The sequence below is a fragment of the Pyrus communis genome, chromosome 14 (genome assembly GCF_041283825.1).
Source record: "Pyrus communis isolate YQ-2024b chromosome 14, ASM4128382v1, whole genome shotgun sequence".
In the NCBI taxonomy this organism is placed as follows: domain Eukaryota; kingdom Viridiplantae; phylum Streptophyta; class Magnoliopsida; order Rosales; family Rosaceae; genus Pyrus; species Pyrus communis.
The window spans coordinates 4709742-4725774 of NC_142578.1; the positions used below are offsets into that span (position 1 = coordinate 4709742).

The 16033-nt window shown below is 40.2% G+C and overlaps 2 protein-coding genes and 1 pseudogene across 9 annotated transcripts; all 3 read right to left on the reverse strand.

Annotated features, from left to right (window-relative positions):
* Positions 1-2736: 2736 nt before the first annotated feature.
* On the reverse strand, positions 2737-5082 carry LOC137713078 (uncharacterized). Its single transcript, XM_068452329.2, has one exon. It carries the CDS (start codon positions 4846-4848, stop codon positions 3004-3006), a length of 1845 nt encoding a protein of 614 aa, XP_068308430.1. The 5' UTR covers positions 4849-5082; the 3' UTR covers positions 2737-3003.
* Positions 5083-6069: 987 nt separating this feature from the next.
* On the reverse strand, positions 6070-9484 carry LOC137711882 (DNA repair protein XRCC3 homolog pseudogene; annotated as a pseudogene). 7 transcript variants are annotated; one of them, XR_015955462.1, is made up of 5 exons: positions 7576-9474; positions 7238-7334; positions 6863-6992; positions 6502-6739; positions 6070-6374 (listed from the first exon to the last, which is right to left on the reverse strand). The product of XR_015955462.1 is annotated as a DNA repair protein XRCC3 homolog pseudogene, transcript variant X5 (transcript). The 7 variants fall into 7 exon arrangements; XR_015955459.1 differs by having other exon boundaries at positions 6863-7756; positions 8037-9484; XR_015955463.1 differs by having other exon boundaries at positions 6863-8184; positions 8278-9474.
* A 573-nt stretch (positions 9485-10057) lies between these two features.
* On the reverse strand, positions 10058-15264 carry LOC137713187 (spermidine copper dependent amine oxidase 2). Its single transcript, XM_068452455.2, has 12 exons — positions 14691-15264; positions 13586-13695; positions 13189-13494; positions 12927-13039; positions 12504-12834; positions 12213-12428; positions 11865-12101; positions 11342-11527; positions 11079-11219; positions 10676-10944; positions 10499-10580; positions 10058-10391 (listed from the first exon to the last, which is right to left on the reverse strand). Exons 1-12 carry the CDS (start codon positions 14920-14922, stop codon positions 10257-10259), a joined length of 2358 nt encoding a protein of 785 aa, XP_068308556.2. The 5' UTR covers positions 14923-15264; the 3' UTR covers positions 10058-10256.
* Positions 15265-16033: the final 769 nt, after the last annotated feature.

Sequence of the window (16033 nt, forward strand, 5' to 3'; positions counted from 1 at the left end):
GGACACGCTTAATGATTGTCTGCTCTCTTCTCTGCAATAAGGTGGGTTAGAAATACGAAATTAGAATAGCTGTCCCTCTCAGTTTGAATAATTCGGGTTTTGTGGCATATATATGGCTTGGTTTAGACTTTAGAGAAGGTAGGTAGGTACAAGACTGGAACTGCAACTAGAATTTCACTTTAATTTGGTTAGTTCGAATCAATTAGAAGCCCAAAAAGTGCAGCTAAAAACCTCATAAGCTAGCATTGATCTTTTGCCTAACTACTACAGAATTTGAACCTCAAAGCTTCTTATACTGGAGAAGCTTATGAACTCTTTAACATTCGGAAAAGAAGTACACTACTAGTTCATATAGAGACTAAACGGGATCGAAAACCAAGAAGTGGGTTATTTATTAGCCAAGCATTCTTCTTACAGCTAGATCCAATCTCTTGGTCTCTGTAGAAAGGAAAAAGAATTTCACGTTCTTCCCTTTAGGAAGGGAGGATTAGGAAAGCCCTATAGATTGCAGCTTTCTCCAAACTTTGGGAAAAACATGAGAAAAAAAGTTCAAATGGTACAATCCTTTCGTCACCCCCAAAATTAAAGGGGCAATCTCGTAGTTCTTGGTCTACCACTAGTTCATATAAAGAAATATTTGGATATTTGTATAATCAATATTTCTACACTAGTTCGACAATCGAAACCATTTAGGCCTTGTTTGGTAGCCCGTATAACAGACGGATAAGATACCTAATATGGTTCTAGGTGTTTGGTGTTGTTTTGTACTAAATAATACCCAGACTAATTATACTAACCCCACACCTTTTATACGGTGTAGACCTGGTAAATTGTCCAACCAAAAAGCTCCTGTATTATTAGTCCGGTAGTCTCTTGCCCTCTCCGTTCCTCTCGTTGCTCGCTCTAGTCCTCTCACATCGCTTGCTCTCTCCTCTGAATCCAAGGTTCTTCCTCCTCTCTTTTCCTCCCTCCTATTTTTCTTGCAATTTTTCTTCTTCTCTCTTCGTTCTGCCCTCCGATTTTTCTTCCAACTTTTTTTTTTTTTTCAATCAGATTGAATCTGATTGTTGTTTTTCTCTCTAATTTCGCAATTGATATTATAAATTTTCAATTGCTAAAGAACCCATCTGCCTCCTTTGGGTCATATCCTTCAGAACCATTATACTTTTGCTGGGCTGATTTGTAGCTAAAAAAAAAAGAGAAGGATTGGAATAAAAAACGATGAGAATTTGGAAGGTGGGTTTTGCTGGGTTTCTTGTTGCTACCTTTGTGGTGGGATTTGGTTCAGGGGAGCAGACGAAGAAGAAGAAGAAGGGAGAGAAAGGGAGGGATTTGGTGCCGGGGGGGGGGGGGGGCGCGGCGGAGAGATCTGGGGAACAAAAGAGATATCAGTTTTTTTTTTAATTTTATTTTAAGTTTGATTCTCCTATCCGGTATAATACCAAACATAATATAAATAACACGGTCATTAGTTTAATATTGCACCAAACATCCGATTAATTTAGTCAGTACTATCCGATGGTTATTTATCTTATCCGATAAAAATAATCAGTAGAGTTCAAGCTGCCAAACGAGACCTTAGATTTTGTGCCACCATTTTAAGGTCACTATTTTTTTTTTGAAGAACTTTTAAGGTCACTATTTGATCATCTAAAATGTGCCAAAGACGCGGCTTGTTATATAAAGCTGAAACAAAAATACGAATAATCCAACAACTACCAAATTGTATGATTTAGCTGATTTTGGCATAAATACTTATAAGGGAAGGAAAAAGCTAAACGGTTCTGATCGTTGACACTCTATAACTAGAATTCTTATTTTTCTATAGGGTGGAGTTATCTGCACATCTAATTTTACTTCTCATACACCCCTTTCAATTTTCAACAATCAAATCAAATAAATAGAAGAAGATCAATAGACAAAAATTAACAAGTGTGTGGAGAAGTAAAAAATGGTGTGTGAATAATGCTCCCCTTTCCTATAACAAGGGCATCATCATCAATGTCGAAAGTTTGTCCAATGGATAGTCTAATGTACTCGTTTTGCCACTTAGTACTCTGGTCTAATGATATTCCCCTTCACTTGTGAGAGGTCTTATATTCAATTCTTGCCAAAATCGAATTTGAACCACATTATTGCTAGCCCATTGTGAGGTGTAGCTACTCCCCCACCCCTTTAGTATGGATAATATCGTTTGTAAAAAATAAAAATAAACAATGTGCCCGTTTTATTTTCTTTTTGTTGGATTTTTTTGGGGTCAATGTTGGATTATATATTAGCTCTTGCTCCTTTTGGATTAGGCGTTACTGGTTTCAGCAAACATTAACCATTTAGGTCTTTCATTCAATTACGTTCACGGAAGGGATCCCTCTACTTGCAGAGGGGTGATGAGGCTGTATTTCTCTTCCTCCCTGCAATTGAACAACAAAAGGTTGCCAAACACCCACACCAGAACTCAAGGTAGTAGAAATACTAGGGTAGTTTGGTCGTGTTAACGTATTAAGTGCCTGACGAAGAGCGTTATTGCCCTCAAGAAAATTGTTAATGATCCTGTCCGGGAGGCAGATTCAAGCGGTCTCATCATCATACGGGAGCGAAACCATTTGTACAGACAAGAGTTATGACTACAAGCAGCATTCCAATCTTGTAGAAAACTAGAACCTGATTACAAGTAGCAATCTGCTAAAGAAAATCATGTTGCTGCAATGAACATTGCATAGGCACGCTTAGAAGACGGGAAGAAACAAAAGTTTGATGCTTTATCGAAACAAGAAGATACCTATACCTTCAAACTATGTGGAACAGATTGCCGATACATGCCTAAACATCCACTCATCTAGTCAAATACAACAGCTGACACAGTTCTAGGGTGATCACACATCTATAATACAAAATAACTATTTCGTGCACCATTCAATTTTCGATTTGTTTTGGTGGCGATAAGTCAATTTGTCTATCTATGTTACAAATACAGGAAACTCACATGACAGAAACTGCAAGCGCTTACGGCATGAAGGTTTGCCTGTGGGGATGAGCTCCAGCCTGATAAAGAGTGAGATTGTGTATAGCTTTGGCTAACAAATCCCTCAAGTCGGGATATTGAGCTACAACAGAACGAGCTCCACCCTCAAGAGTATTCAATGCCCGCGCTTGTTCAAGAGCCTTGCTGTTGCCGACATGCAATGCTAGGTAGCATAGTAGTACTAAGCAATTGACATGACCCCGTTCATTAGTTCGATCAGTCGTCCGTAGCAATCTCATCAGAGAAGGAACGCCATCAAACTCAATAATCGTCTTGGAATGCTCCACACAATTGAAATTCTCCATACACACAAACTTCCCTAATGCATCGGCAGCCTCCGTTGCCACATCCACATCCACACTGCCAAGCCGAGCAACCAGAGGACCAACTATCCGGGTCTCCCTAGCAGGGAAAGTTCTTGCCAATGACCCAATTGCTTTAATGGCAGGAATTTGCAATTCCAGATTAGCCTCTTCCTGAATCACTCTCAAAAGCTGATCCAGAACCGCCTTTGCAGCCGGAGAGTTGAGCTTAAACGCCGCTCTTCTAAGGTCGGTATTGGACTCAGCCACTGCGGCTATTTCCATCACAGTCATCAAGCAATTGAGCTGCAATTCCCCTGCTTCCTTCTCAATAATCTTCGCCAAACAAATCAACCCTTTTGTCTCTGTAACTTTTCGACTATTCAACAAACACCCTTTACACAATTTCCACAATGCCTTTGCGCAACCGGCTTTCAGCTCAAGCTTCACCTCAGGATTGGACTCTGCCTCTCTCTCCCTCTCTTTCCGATGAAGACCGCCACCTCTACTACTACCATCCGAATGATAATGATTCGAAAAGGAAGACGAACGGCTATTCGGATTCAAACCACTTGCAGCTAACTGCTTATTAATCTGCACGAGATTATGAATGCTAGGCTTACCTGGTTGCACCTTCGGATCATCCAGAACCGTATCCATTGCCAGCAGAGACACCAACGGTCTAGTCACATTCTCTCTGCCGAACTCCTCCTGCGCCACCGGGTCAAGCTCCGCCATTTCCGACACCAATCTCACCACGCACACCTGAACCTTCATCGGTGAATCGCCCAAAACCGAAACAACAACGTTAATTCCCAACAAATCAATTATAATTCGGACCCTTTCTTGATCAGTGGCGATGTGAAACAGAGCATTAGCAGCCGCGATTTGGGCGTCCGGAGAAGAACCTTCTTTCAGAAGCTTTAGCAGCGGTGTCACGCCTCCTTCGTCGACGATTATCTTCTTGTTCCGGTCGTTGTCCCGAGCGAGTGAAACGAGAGAGTTCGCCGCGTCGACTCGGTCCCTGAGTTGACCCATTTGAATAGTCGCGATGTAGGACCACACCCAGCTCAAAATCGGGTCGTTGCTGGCGATCGGCGGCAGGGAGAGGTTGGCGCCGTCGGACTCAAACACCGAGAGAAGCCACTTCATGTCCCCAATCGAAGATTCCAGGAGGTTCGAGACTTTTCTGAAATCAGCAGTGGTGGTGATGGAGAACACCTGCCGGAGGACCCCACTGTGCTTGCATTTCCGGACCAGGGTCAACGCCCGCTCAAGGTTCTTCGCCACGTCGGCGACGATTCGGCGGACTGGCCGCTCGTAGAGGGACTGAGTGGTGGCGGCAATTCGGACGGCGGATCGGAGCATCTGGGAGAGGCGGTCGACTTGCTTGGCGAGGTCAGCGCAGTCGAGTTTGGAGGACTCGGCCTCCTGGGCCGATTTGATGACCCGATCGGCGAGGAGGATCGGGAGGGAGAGTTCGTCGTGAAGGGTCTTTTCGTCATTTTCCGGGTTCGCCGCCATGACTACGTGGGGAGTGGAAGACTTGTCGGAGGTCAGAGGGAGAAGGAGGCAACGAAAATCTAGGAGGTCTGGCGGGCGCAGAGGTTGTTGGGGTTTCTGAGAATCTGTGCCGCCGCGACGCTCGAATTTCAGAAAGGAATAATCGGCGACGCGGAATGAATGGTTGTGATTTAGCGCATCAGGGGATTTAGATTTTTTTTTTTTATATTTTAATTTCCACAGTACACGAAATATATATAATTCCACATTTCTGAGGCTTTCTTCTTATATTCTTTTTCTAAACTTTAGCCTCGAAATATGACGTGGCATGAGATTTTTGCAGTCTCAAACAAATTTATTTTTTTTCCTTTTCTTGTAAAAGAAATTTAGCAGCATTATCATTGTAATACAGTGACGAAAAACAATCATGTCTATGCATTTTGCTGCGAGTTCAATTCCACCGATTCCTCTCCACTCTAACAACTAACAATTTAACACGTTAACGCTATCGTGTCAGTTAAAAAAAATATAAGAGCCGCCCAATAAGTTTCTAATAAAATTTTGTTAGTGGGTTCCACCCCTAAGTTCAATATAATAATTGAAAACACATATCTCACAAATATAACAACAACAAAGTCTTTTCCCACTAAGTTGGGTCGGCTATATGAATCTTAAAACGTCATTGCGCTCGGTTCTATGTCATGTCCTCCGTTAGATCCAAGTACTCTAAGTCTTTTCTTATAGTCTCTTCCAAAGTCTTCCTAACTCTTCCTAATCACATCTTCTAACCGAAGCGCCAATAGAACTTCGTTGCACATCTTGAATTTGTCTCGATGATATTCCTTGGTGTACGTTTTTCGCAGACGATATAATGTTGATAAATGAAACTCAAGAAGAGTTAATTCATATCACAAATATAAAATTATACTTAAATGTAATTTTCAAAGAAAGAGTCGATATTATATAATCTATGATTAAAATTTCACTATATAAAGAATTTGGAATTATAAAATCGATCATAGTTGAAGGATTAGGCGAGAAAAACTTCTTTTATAGACTGACCTACAAAAGTAAAGCTTACTCTTTCGCTCGAACGTCGAACGGATGGAGAGAATTGAGACCCCAAAGCTGGGGAGGGAAATTTTTTCAATGTGATTGTTATACTGTAACATGATTTAGATATTCAATTTATTATATATATATATATATATATTTTTTTTTTTGGCAATATATTCTTATAGGTTATAGATCAGTTAAGTACTTAGTATTAATATTATATACCCTAATGTATTTATTAACACTAATGTGACAATTTAATATCTCCAATAAAAAGAATAGACGATCAAGAACAATTCAAAACCACACTCGTTCTGCAGCATTGGCCTCCAATTCACAAGCACTTGGTGGAAGATCCACCGCAGGAGCGCAGTTGAAAAATCTCCGAGGCTGCTGCATCCACAAACATCAACAACCGAAAAGGCGGCACCAAACGCTCGCACGACAGGCAGTCCTCTACCCGAGGTACATCTGTTGTTCTGAATACTCACCTGCAACCGTCACGAATACTTGTTTACAACTACCAGCTTAAACAGTTACATGTATACGACTCACACCAAGGAGGCAAGGAGGCAATTCGATATCATGGACATGGAAAACCCAAGAGAGGGCACAAACCAGAGAACAATGTCAGTTTCTTCCAAAGATCGATTATTCATAATCCGTGTGGCCAATCCATCACTAACACATGGATTTTAATTTGGAAACTATCCTCCAGTAATCATCTCATCGCGTGCATATGGATTGAACCAAAGATTGTGTCTTGGCATCATAACCAGCCAATGGCAAACGTAACCAGGTACGAGCTTGTAACTGTTAACTGTCCGGTCCTATTAACAGTTCATTTTCTCCTTACCTGGACCACAAACAAATTAATCAGTATGATCATGGCCAGACACAAGAACCACACCACATATCTAAACACTGAAGGAAATCATTATGCAGGACCAGCTGCAAAATCATGGTAACAATGTCTTACAATCCAATGGCGAGCCATCAAAGGATTACAGTCGCAGTGCCAGCAATTCAGTCCTGAGAAGTCTCTCTTCAGCATAAAATGCATTGCTGTGGACATTATTCTCCCCTGGTTGCTCATCAAGCTCAACAAACTACAATAAATAATTTGGAGGGAAAAAAAAAAGTTGATATAAGATTTGAACAGCAGAAAAGCATTTTGATCATTACAACTCTACGGAATAAAATTCCTTGGTTACAGCGTGCAAGAAAATGTTATGATCGGGAGCAAAAATGAGTAAAAAAGTTCTCAGTCACACTCTACAAAAATCTTGAAATTTTCTCGAGGAGTTCTAGAGATTTAAGCATCTGATAAGAGCAGGGGGTTGAACATACATACCTTCCTGCCTCACATCTTAGATTTCCAGGTTTGGAGGGGGATTTCACAGTTCCTGTAGAAAAAGATGTTTCTACAGGATAGGAAGCAGCTAGTAATCCTGGGGTAATGTACAACGCATCAAACTAAAACATAATTCACATTTATCATCTAACCAGCGATCTAATGGGTGCTCAAACATCCATCGGTTACTTTTATAATCAAAGTTGTAATATGCTCTGTCATTCACTTCGAAGGTAATTCAGCATGAAGGCATGTTCATGTGCTCATCTATAAGCAAGAAAACAGAGGCTATCAATCCAAAAGCACAATGCTTGATGGTAAGACATTAGCTAGCATACCTGATTCTAAGTTTTCCCCATGTTTACAATCAACAGTCATATTCATACAAGCAACAAAAAAATTGTTAATGAACTGGTGCGCACAGCCCACGTGCAATCACAGCAACATATTTTTAACTTCTCCAAGTTGCAGTGAACCCAAGCCAAGTATTAGTTTAACTTCAGCTTCAAACTTTCCGTCCTGCAAACAGCATAACATTAGCTTCACCAGTAGCTAATTACAACAGTGATAAAACAGACAGGTAGCTTATGAAAGATAAGCAAGTGAATACTGCATGGAAACCCTCAAACGGAGCTGGAACTGATGCTTAATGAGCAGAAAATGTTCACATCATACAGTTAGCAGATAATTTCAAATTCTCAAAGTATCCTAAAGCCATACTGTTGTGCCAATGACAGAGAATCATAAAATATTCATGACGGGAGAATCTAAATTATTTATCCAATAGATGCATTATTACCAAGGCCATCTTCCCCCACATCATTTTTTCTGCGATGTGAATCATTTGGATCTCCATATGGCACCCACCATTTCCACCGCTACAGCCTACAGGCCTTCGCCCTTTACTGCCATCAACATATGCCACATAATATATATCCAGTCTCTCCCTGCGAGTGAATCCAATAAGAGAGTTCCACTGCCAACCCTTCAACAACACATATATTTTTTATTTGGAAACTCTCCTCCAGGAAACATCTTACCATGTGTGTATAGTGTAACCCAAGGATCGTGTTTCAAGAAATCCTCCTTCCGCAAAAACTTGGCCTCAGAATAAATTGATCTCATGACAAGTGAATCTAAAACCAATGGTGTAGTAATCCAGTCTTCACTTTTTTTTTGGCGGAAGCCTACAGACAAAATGAAACACTAGAAATAATATAAGCAAGCACAGGGCCACTTCAATCAGTGTCAGATCCATATGCCAACTCACTCAACTCCAAATACTCCTTGTTGTGTGATGACAAATTCACACGATGCTTGGGGCAAATGAGGCACAAAAAGAATATCAAGTCGCCTCTTTGTTTGCCTACAAAAACCATCATCCAGCTCATTGCTATTCCCTTCGCCAACAACCATCTCATTTCTCGACAAGAACACCCTTGAATTCACGCAATTCGCCCAAGCAAGTCCCAGAGCAGGGCAAACCCGTCTTCCCAACGAGTGCAATGAGCCAAAGTTGCCCACTTTGACCCCATTCGCCCCATCACTTGCCCCCATAAAATCAACCACCTGGTTCGTCACCACCACCGCTGATCGGAACCTGTTGGCCAAAGACTTTAACTTCCCGGAAATCTTGAAAAACAGCGACGACCTCCGCTTAAGATCCAAAGGGGTGTTGTTAAATTCAGTCCGGAACAGCGCCGCGATGGAATCAATCACAATTAGCCTGACAGGCAACCGGGGTTTCTCGCTCTCAATAAAAGACTCTATCTTGGGCATTATATCAAGCATCTGGTGCGCGTTGTGCACAGCATCAACATACACATCTTCCCAGGGGTTAATGGCTACGAGGTTAGCATGTGAGGATCGAAATGCTTGGGAGAGTTGGTGGAGGCGGCGAAAGGGGAAAGGGAATTCGGTGTGGAGGTAAAGCGAGGAGGCGGAGAGGGCGAGTTGGAGGCAAAATTGAGTCTTGCCGCAACTGCTCTCGGCGACGAGCTCCGTTATTGAACAGCAAGGGAGCCCGCCGCCGAGGCGGCTGTCGAGGAGTGGGCAACCCAGCGTTAATTTCTCGGCGATGAGAGGACGGGTTAGGAGATTTTCCGATGTCATTGGTTTTTCGGTTGATCAATTTTTTCTCGCGCCTTGTTCGTCCGTGGCCAGCTTAAATGTGGAAAAGGGCGGGAAATTGAAAGGTGGGAATGAAATTAGACATATTTTAGAGCTTTTTCTAAACTTGGAACGAGCACATTTTAATGCTAAAATTGGAGAAAATTGGACTAAATTTTGAATTTTTACGTGATATTACTACTTTATATTTTTTTATAATACAAATATATATTTCAAATTATTTTTTTTAAATTGTGTTTTAAAGAACATTATTCTCTCCCGTCGTATAAAATTTTGAACTTTAAAATTTTCATTTAGGTTATGATATCGCTAGAATTAAAACTCAGCATCCAAAAGTAGGTTTCTACTCAACAGTAACTGTAAATGAAGGATTTAATTACATGAAAACTAAAAGTTTACTCAACTTATGTTAAAAGATTATTTACAGATTAAAGTCCTAAACCAAAAATACTAATGGAATGCAGTTTCATTCAGGAAGAGAAATCAAAATCCTATCACACCTAGGGTGATTTTCGGTCGGATCGGATCAGAAACAAGTATTTCAATGCCAATTAAAAATATTTCAGAATTTTGAATGATCGAAATTTATCAAAAATTTCGGAATCGAATTATGTTACACTCGTTATTATTATATATGATTAAATACACAAAATACAAAATAAAATATATCTAACAACATCACAATAATCATGATAAAATAAGATTATGCATAATTTTATTTTATAGTATTAAGTTTTGAGAAATTTCGGATCGGGTACTTACATTCCTATTACCATCCAAAGTTTTCGGAAATTTTGGGAATCGAAATATTCAGACTCGGAACAGAAAACTTAAAACCCGTGTAGCTCGATCATACTAAAAGATAATGCAAACAAGAAAACATGTTTTTTCAGAGCTTTGCTAGCAACCCGTTCTGAACGGGCTTGGCTACTCCGCTGTCTTTGACATCATTTTCCTTGGCTTCCAACTCACATGCACTCGGTGGAACATCCACTGCCGGAGAGGCGTTGAAGAATCCGTGAGGCTGCAACCACAAAAATCAACCACAATTGCGGGATCACAAAGCAAGACAATAACACGACAAACCGTCGAGCGTAAAAGGTGCGTAAACGAGATTTATCGCGTGAGTACCATGAGCATAAATCCAATGCGCTCCACCGGCATGACAGGCCAGTCTTCCAACCGTGGTACGTGTGTGATTCCGAATACATACCTGCAATCATCATCACGGTTAGTTGTTAACATCTACCAACTTAACAAGGCAAAAGATATGATCGTGGACATGGAGAAACTAAGACGGAAACCAACCAAAGAACTATGTCAGTTTCTTCCAGAGATCGATTTTTCTTAACCCAAGTGGCCAATCCTTCGCCAGCACGTGGATTTTGATTTGGAAACTCTCCTCCGGGAAACATTTCATCACGTGAATATTGTGTCACCCATAGATTATGCTTCAGGAAAGCTGCTCTTCGCAAAAACTTGGCCTCGGGACCAGCTAATGGCAAACAGTTTGAACCCGGTACGAGCTTGTAGCCTGTTAACTGTCCAGTCCTATTAACAGTTCGTGTGTTCCGTACCTGGACCATAAACAAATTTCAAATCAGCATGAGCATGATTAGACACAAGAATCACACCGCACACTCTAATCTTAAACAACGGAAGGAGATCATTAAGCAGGACCAGTTGCAAAATCATGGTAACGGTGCCTTACAATCCAATGGCGAGCTGTCAAAGGATTACAGTCACGCATTGCCTCTGATTCAGTCCTGAGAAGCGTCTCCTCAGCATAAAATGCATTGCTGTGGACATTATTCTCTCCAGGTTTCTCAACCTTAACATCCATCTCCACAACCTACAACACATAGTTAGGGAAGAAATATGATTTTAAGACTCGGGTTTAGAAGTGGATTTAACAGTTGCTATAGGATAAGATGTCTCCACAACCGGGGCAACGTAAGACCTTTGGCAGCATACCTGATTGAAAGTTTCCCCAGGCTTGCAATCAACAGCCATATCCATACGAGCAACAAAAAAGTGTTGATGAACTGGTGCATATAGCCCGGGTGCAATCACAGTTCCATATTTTCTAACTTCTCCAGGTTGTAGTGCTCCCAAGCTGAGAACTCCTGTAAGTTTAACTTCAGCTTCAATTTTTCCATCCTGAAAACAGCACAACATTGACTTCGCCATTAGACAGGTAGCACGTGAAAGACAAGCACGAAAACCCTCGAGAAGGATCTGGAACTAATGATTATACAGTTGGCAGATAATTCAAATTCTCTAAGCATCCTAAAGCCATATTGTTGTATCTATGACAAAGAACCATAAAATAATTATAAAGGGAATTGAAACTAATTATCCAACCAAACTTTTCTTCAGTCCTCCAGTTCAACAGGGATACTGGGCAAGTAAACATTAACTGAAAAGAACATTAAATGGAAAAGAACATGCACTACACTTGATCCTAAAAAAGGCGAGAAAGTTACGTGAAACTTGCCTGATAAAAGTGCCAAAAGAACCCATACTCATAATTAGCCACAGTACATACAAATGACACTGTTAGCCTTCTTGACCTGCGCACTTCTGCTAAGCCTGTTCTCCAGTCCTGATGCTTCCACAGAATTCCATGATCTTCTTCGTGCAAACATACACAATTTTCGATATTTTCAACACCTCCAGTGAAGTTCGTAAAGTGTGCATCAAAGTATTTGATTAAGCCCAAACAATCACACCCCTGTCATGGTGGTTTAATTTCAGCCCAACATGGATAAAATATACAAGAGATATGCAAGATATTAAGAAAACACTTATATACCAAAACTGAGCCAATAATTAGTCCTCAAACCTTCTTTAGAGAATGTGCATTTTTACCAAGGCCATCTTCACCTGCATCAAAAGCATTTTTTCGATAATGTGGATCATTAGGATCTCCATATGGCACCACCATTTCCACAAAACTCAACCTATGGGCTACAGGCCTTCGCCCTCTATTGCCGTCAACATATGCAACAGAATATATAACCAGTCCCTCCCTGGGAGTGAATCCAATACGAAAATTCCACTGCCAAACGGAAAGTTGAAATTCAGAATACAGTTCAAGAAAAAATATAATTTACAAAATCAATTTAAAATATACCTTCTGCCACTCCACAAAGTACCCATTAACACGAAAGCTTGGACCTTCGGGCTGAATAATTTGTAAAGGCTTCACATCACTTCGATCAACACCACCTCTTGTTTCTCCAGGAGTATAGTTCCTCAATGGATCAGCTGGAGGTAGGGGAACAAGCTTACGGTCTTCAAACTTTATCACCACCATGTTTTGCATATCAACAAGAATATAGATGCCCTCAACTGGGCGTGCGTAACCATTTTCCATTGGGCAGTCACTCTCAGTTCTACAGAATATCAATGGTTTAGCAAGTCTTTGCCTAGGAGCATCAGCCTCACTATGATAGCCGACACACCTGCAGCGTTAACACCAAAATTTATCTAGACAGTCATCGATTAACCTGCTGACATTCCACATGTACAGGAGAAATAAATGTAAATTACATACCAGGCATCAACCATCACAAGGTCCATGTCTTCAATACCTCTCTTCTTCATAGCTTCTCTAAATGGAGGATAGTCTTTCACAACTGCTTCACATTCTGCATATTCCACAGCATCCTGAAGTTCCAGAAAATAAAAAGTTATGAATTTACAGAAACATCATACAGCTATGCAACAACTGAAGCTTAGCATATATCGCAACATCAGGTCATGCAAGGGTTCAAACAAGTTCAAATGTCAAAAATAAACACGCAAAAGAAAAGTACCATGGGAGGCTGAACATCTGGAACAACTTCCGATGATATTACTTTTCCTCTGTGATGTCCACCTCGAGTAGCTGCATGTACTTCGGACAGCTCAACAATCCATGTGCTCGTCTCATTTGACTTCTTGTTGTAAACAACAAGTCGAGCTCGCCGAGGGGGGAGCTTGGTTGGGATTATAGGTCCACCTTTGGTTCTGGGAAGTAATGATGGTTGGAAAGGTGGAAAAAAGTACGCATCCGCTAATGCAACAACGTGTTTATCTGGTTCTAGTAGAACCACTTCAACAAAACGCATACCATCTCTAACCTGGAATGAAAATAGTGTTATATAGCCAACCATCTCAACCAAATAAGAATTCTATTTGTTATAGAAAAAATCAACAGTGAAATTAACTAACTTCAGGCGTCGCTCCAGCTGCCCTGACAGTTGCCACTGCCACAGAGATTTCAGCAGCAGATAAAGGGTCCAATGGATGCCTTGTTTGAGGCCTAAGCATGATTGAGATGCCTACATGATATTAGTTGAACCAACCAAGTGAAACAGAAACTTTCAGCGTCAAAAATCACTTAAAACAAACCATGAATATTGCAATACGATGTGAAAGTTTTCAGCTTCGCGCTCGAAATTCAACGAAAGGAAAACTAATGAAAATGGCTTGAAAACTTTGAGTTTTAACAATAAGGACAAAATAAAGGGTAAAGTGAATAGTACCAGGATTGACTTTTAGTTAAAAATGTGGTTTTTCGTTAAAATGAACAGTATCGAGAGCTTTTCGTTAAAGTACCCTAATTTTAATTGTATAACAAAAATTCATTTGAGAAAATGAAAGTAATGCTGTGCTCAGAGGTTCTAGACAATCGAAGAGGAGCTTGTGAAAATAAAAAAAATGTCCTACCATCTCCACTCCAGGTACTTTTATGGACTGAATTCTTTCCTTCGTTTTCCTAACGATTATGTTCTGCAACTTATATGAAGAAATATCCCGCTATCGAAAAAACTGACAATCTTTAAACAAGTTCATAATTATTTATTTACTTATTCTAAAACATTTCCTTATGATCAAATTCACATAACATCGACCTACTCAAGAAAAAGTTAAAGAAACAAATTAGCTTGTTCTACAAATTAGATTCGGCTTTCTCTCCCCGTCTTTTTGTTTAACTTCTACTCTTTCTGTTTTGGTTCAACCTCCAGAATTCTTAGTTCCAAGCAGCACACAAAGACAAACTAATCACAAGAGTGACACACAGAAGAGTCTCACCAAATTTAGAAACGAAAATGACGTATCGAAAATTAAAGAAAAATACAAGAGAACCAAGCAGAAACCTGCATTTTATGCAAACACAAATCGAGAATTCAAGAATTTTCAATTTTTCAAATCTCATCGGCAATACAGTATTCAAAGAATCATTATTTACAAAAATACGTATGCATATATATATATACATTATATATATCATATTTTACAAAAAATTAAATAAAATTCAGAAATGTGAATAGACCTGTAGTGGAGGCATTGGCAGAAGGTTCCGGAATCAAGGCCGCCATTGCGATCTTCTTGGGGCGCTGATCATCGCGCCGATCCTCGGCGCCGGCGACGCCAGTCCAATCTTGCAAGGCGGAGGCCGATACAACGGCGTTGGAAGAAGTCTGCGCCGCCTCGCGCGGAACGAGAGCCACCGAATCGGGGCGGAAGCAACGGGAAGGCGTCGTTTTTTTCGAAGCTGAGGCCATTGTAAGGGGTTCGCGAGCTCACCAATTCCACCTAAGTAGGTCTCTATACAGTCTACTGACATACAGCAAGTGCTGAAATGCTCGCCGCCACTCTCCCTCTTTCTCTCTCTCCTCCCCGCAACTAACCACCGCGAGAAACGCCGAGAAAGTTCGAGAAAAACGATCGAACGGTTGCTGAGAATTCAAAAATATATTCAACGGTTGCTGAAATCTTGGGATTCGAAATGGGGCGGGTGTTTGACTGAATCCTTGAGAGGGGGGAGCGAGCGAGACAGGGGGGCGCTGAGGGAGTGATCCGAGGCGGAAGAGAAGAAACAGAGAGAGCCAGCTCATGAAGGAAGTGAGGGAGGTAGAGGAAGGATCGTATATATTGGAGGCCACCGGCCACGTGCCTTCCTTCTTTTTTTTTCTTTTTTTTTTCTTTTTTCTTTTTACGAAATTCAATGGTATTGATTCGGTTTTAGCGTTTAAAATATCAGAATCGGTAAAAATATCTATATGTAAATTTATAGAAATATTAATCAATATGTCAAATTTGATATCGATTATTTTTTTATGGAAATGTTAGAAATTTAAAATTAAACTTTAGGGATTGTCAAACATTGATTTGGACGAAATAGAAGAGTTTCTCGATATTTAACAGCTGTATGAGAAATCTTGACGATATTTATCAATTTTAGCCTAAAATTAAGAGTTTATCCGATATCAACCATATCTTTCTCTCATTTATATCGGAAAAAAAAAAATTAAACATTAGTTTTTACTAGTGGTAGTTGTCTCCACTTGTCGAGATTGAAATATAATTATCACAAGTTAGATACCCTACTTGTTGAGAATAATCCATGCAACAAGATGTAAATTTGACGATATTTTAGGTCAATTACACATTAATACATCAAAGCTTTAAAGGATATGATATGATTTGATTGGTTTGGATTATTACCACAACGGTATTCTAGGGTAAAACCCATTGTATCCACTACGATATTATGAAAAATGTAAATATGAATATAGCATAAAAGTACATTGGTAGAAAACGTATCTTGGTCGAATAAAATCAACAAATTGATCCCATCAATTTATTAATCTATATTTGAAGATCAATCTTACA

What these genes read in the sequence shown, in the direction of transcription:
- LOC137713078 (XM_068452329.2), bottom strand. Translation starts at nt 4,848, where the DNA reads ATGGCGGCGAACCCGGAAAATGACGAAAAGACCCTTCACGACGAACTC.
- LOC137713187 (XM_068452455.2), bottom strand. Translation starts at nt 14,922, where the DNA reads ATGGCCTCAGCTTCGAAAAAAACGACGCCTTCCCGTTGCTTCCGCCCC. An exon ending in CAGCTGGAGCGACGCCTGAA is followed by an intron (nt 13,495 to 13,585) that starts GTTAGTTAATTT and finishes TTTTCATTCCAG; the next exon opens with GTTAGAGATGGTATGCGTTT. An exon ending in CTGGGGAAACTTTCAATCAG is followed by an intron (nt 11,220 to 11,341) that starts GTATGCTGCCAA and finishes TATGTGTTGTAG; the next exon opens with GTTGTGGAGATGGATGTTAA.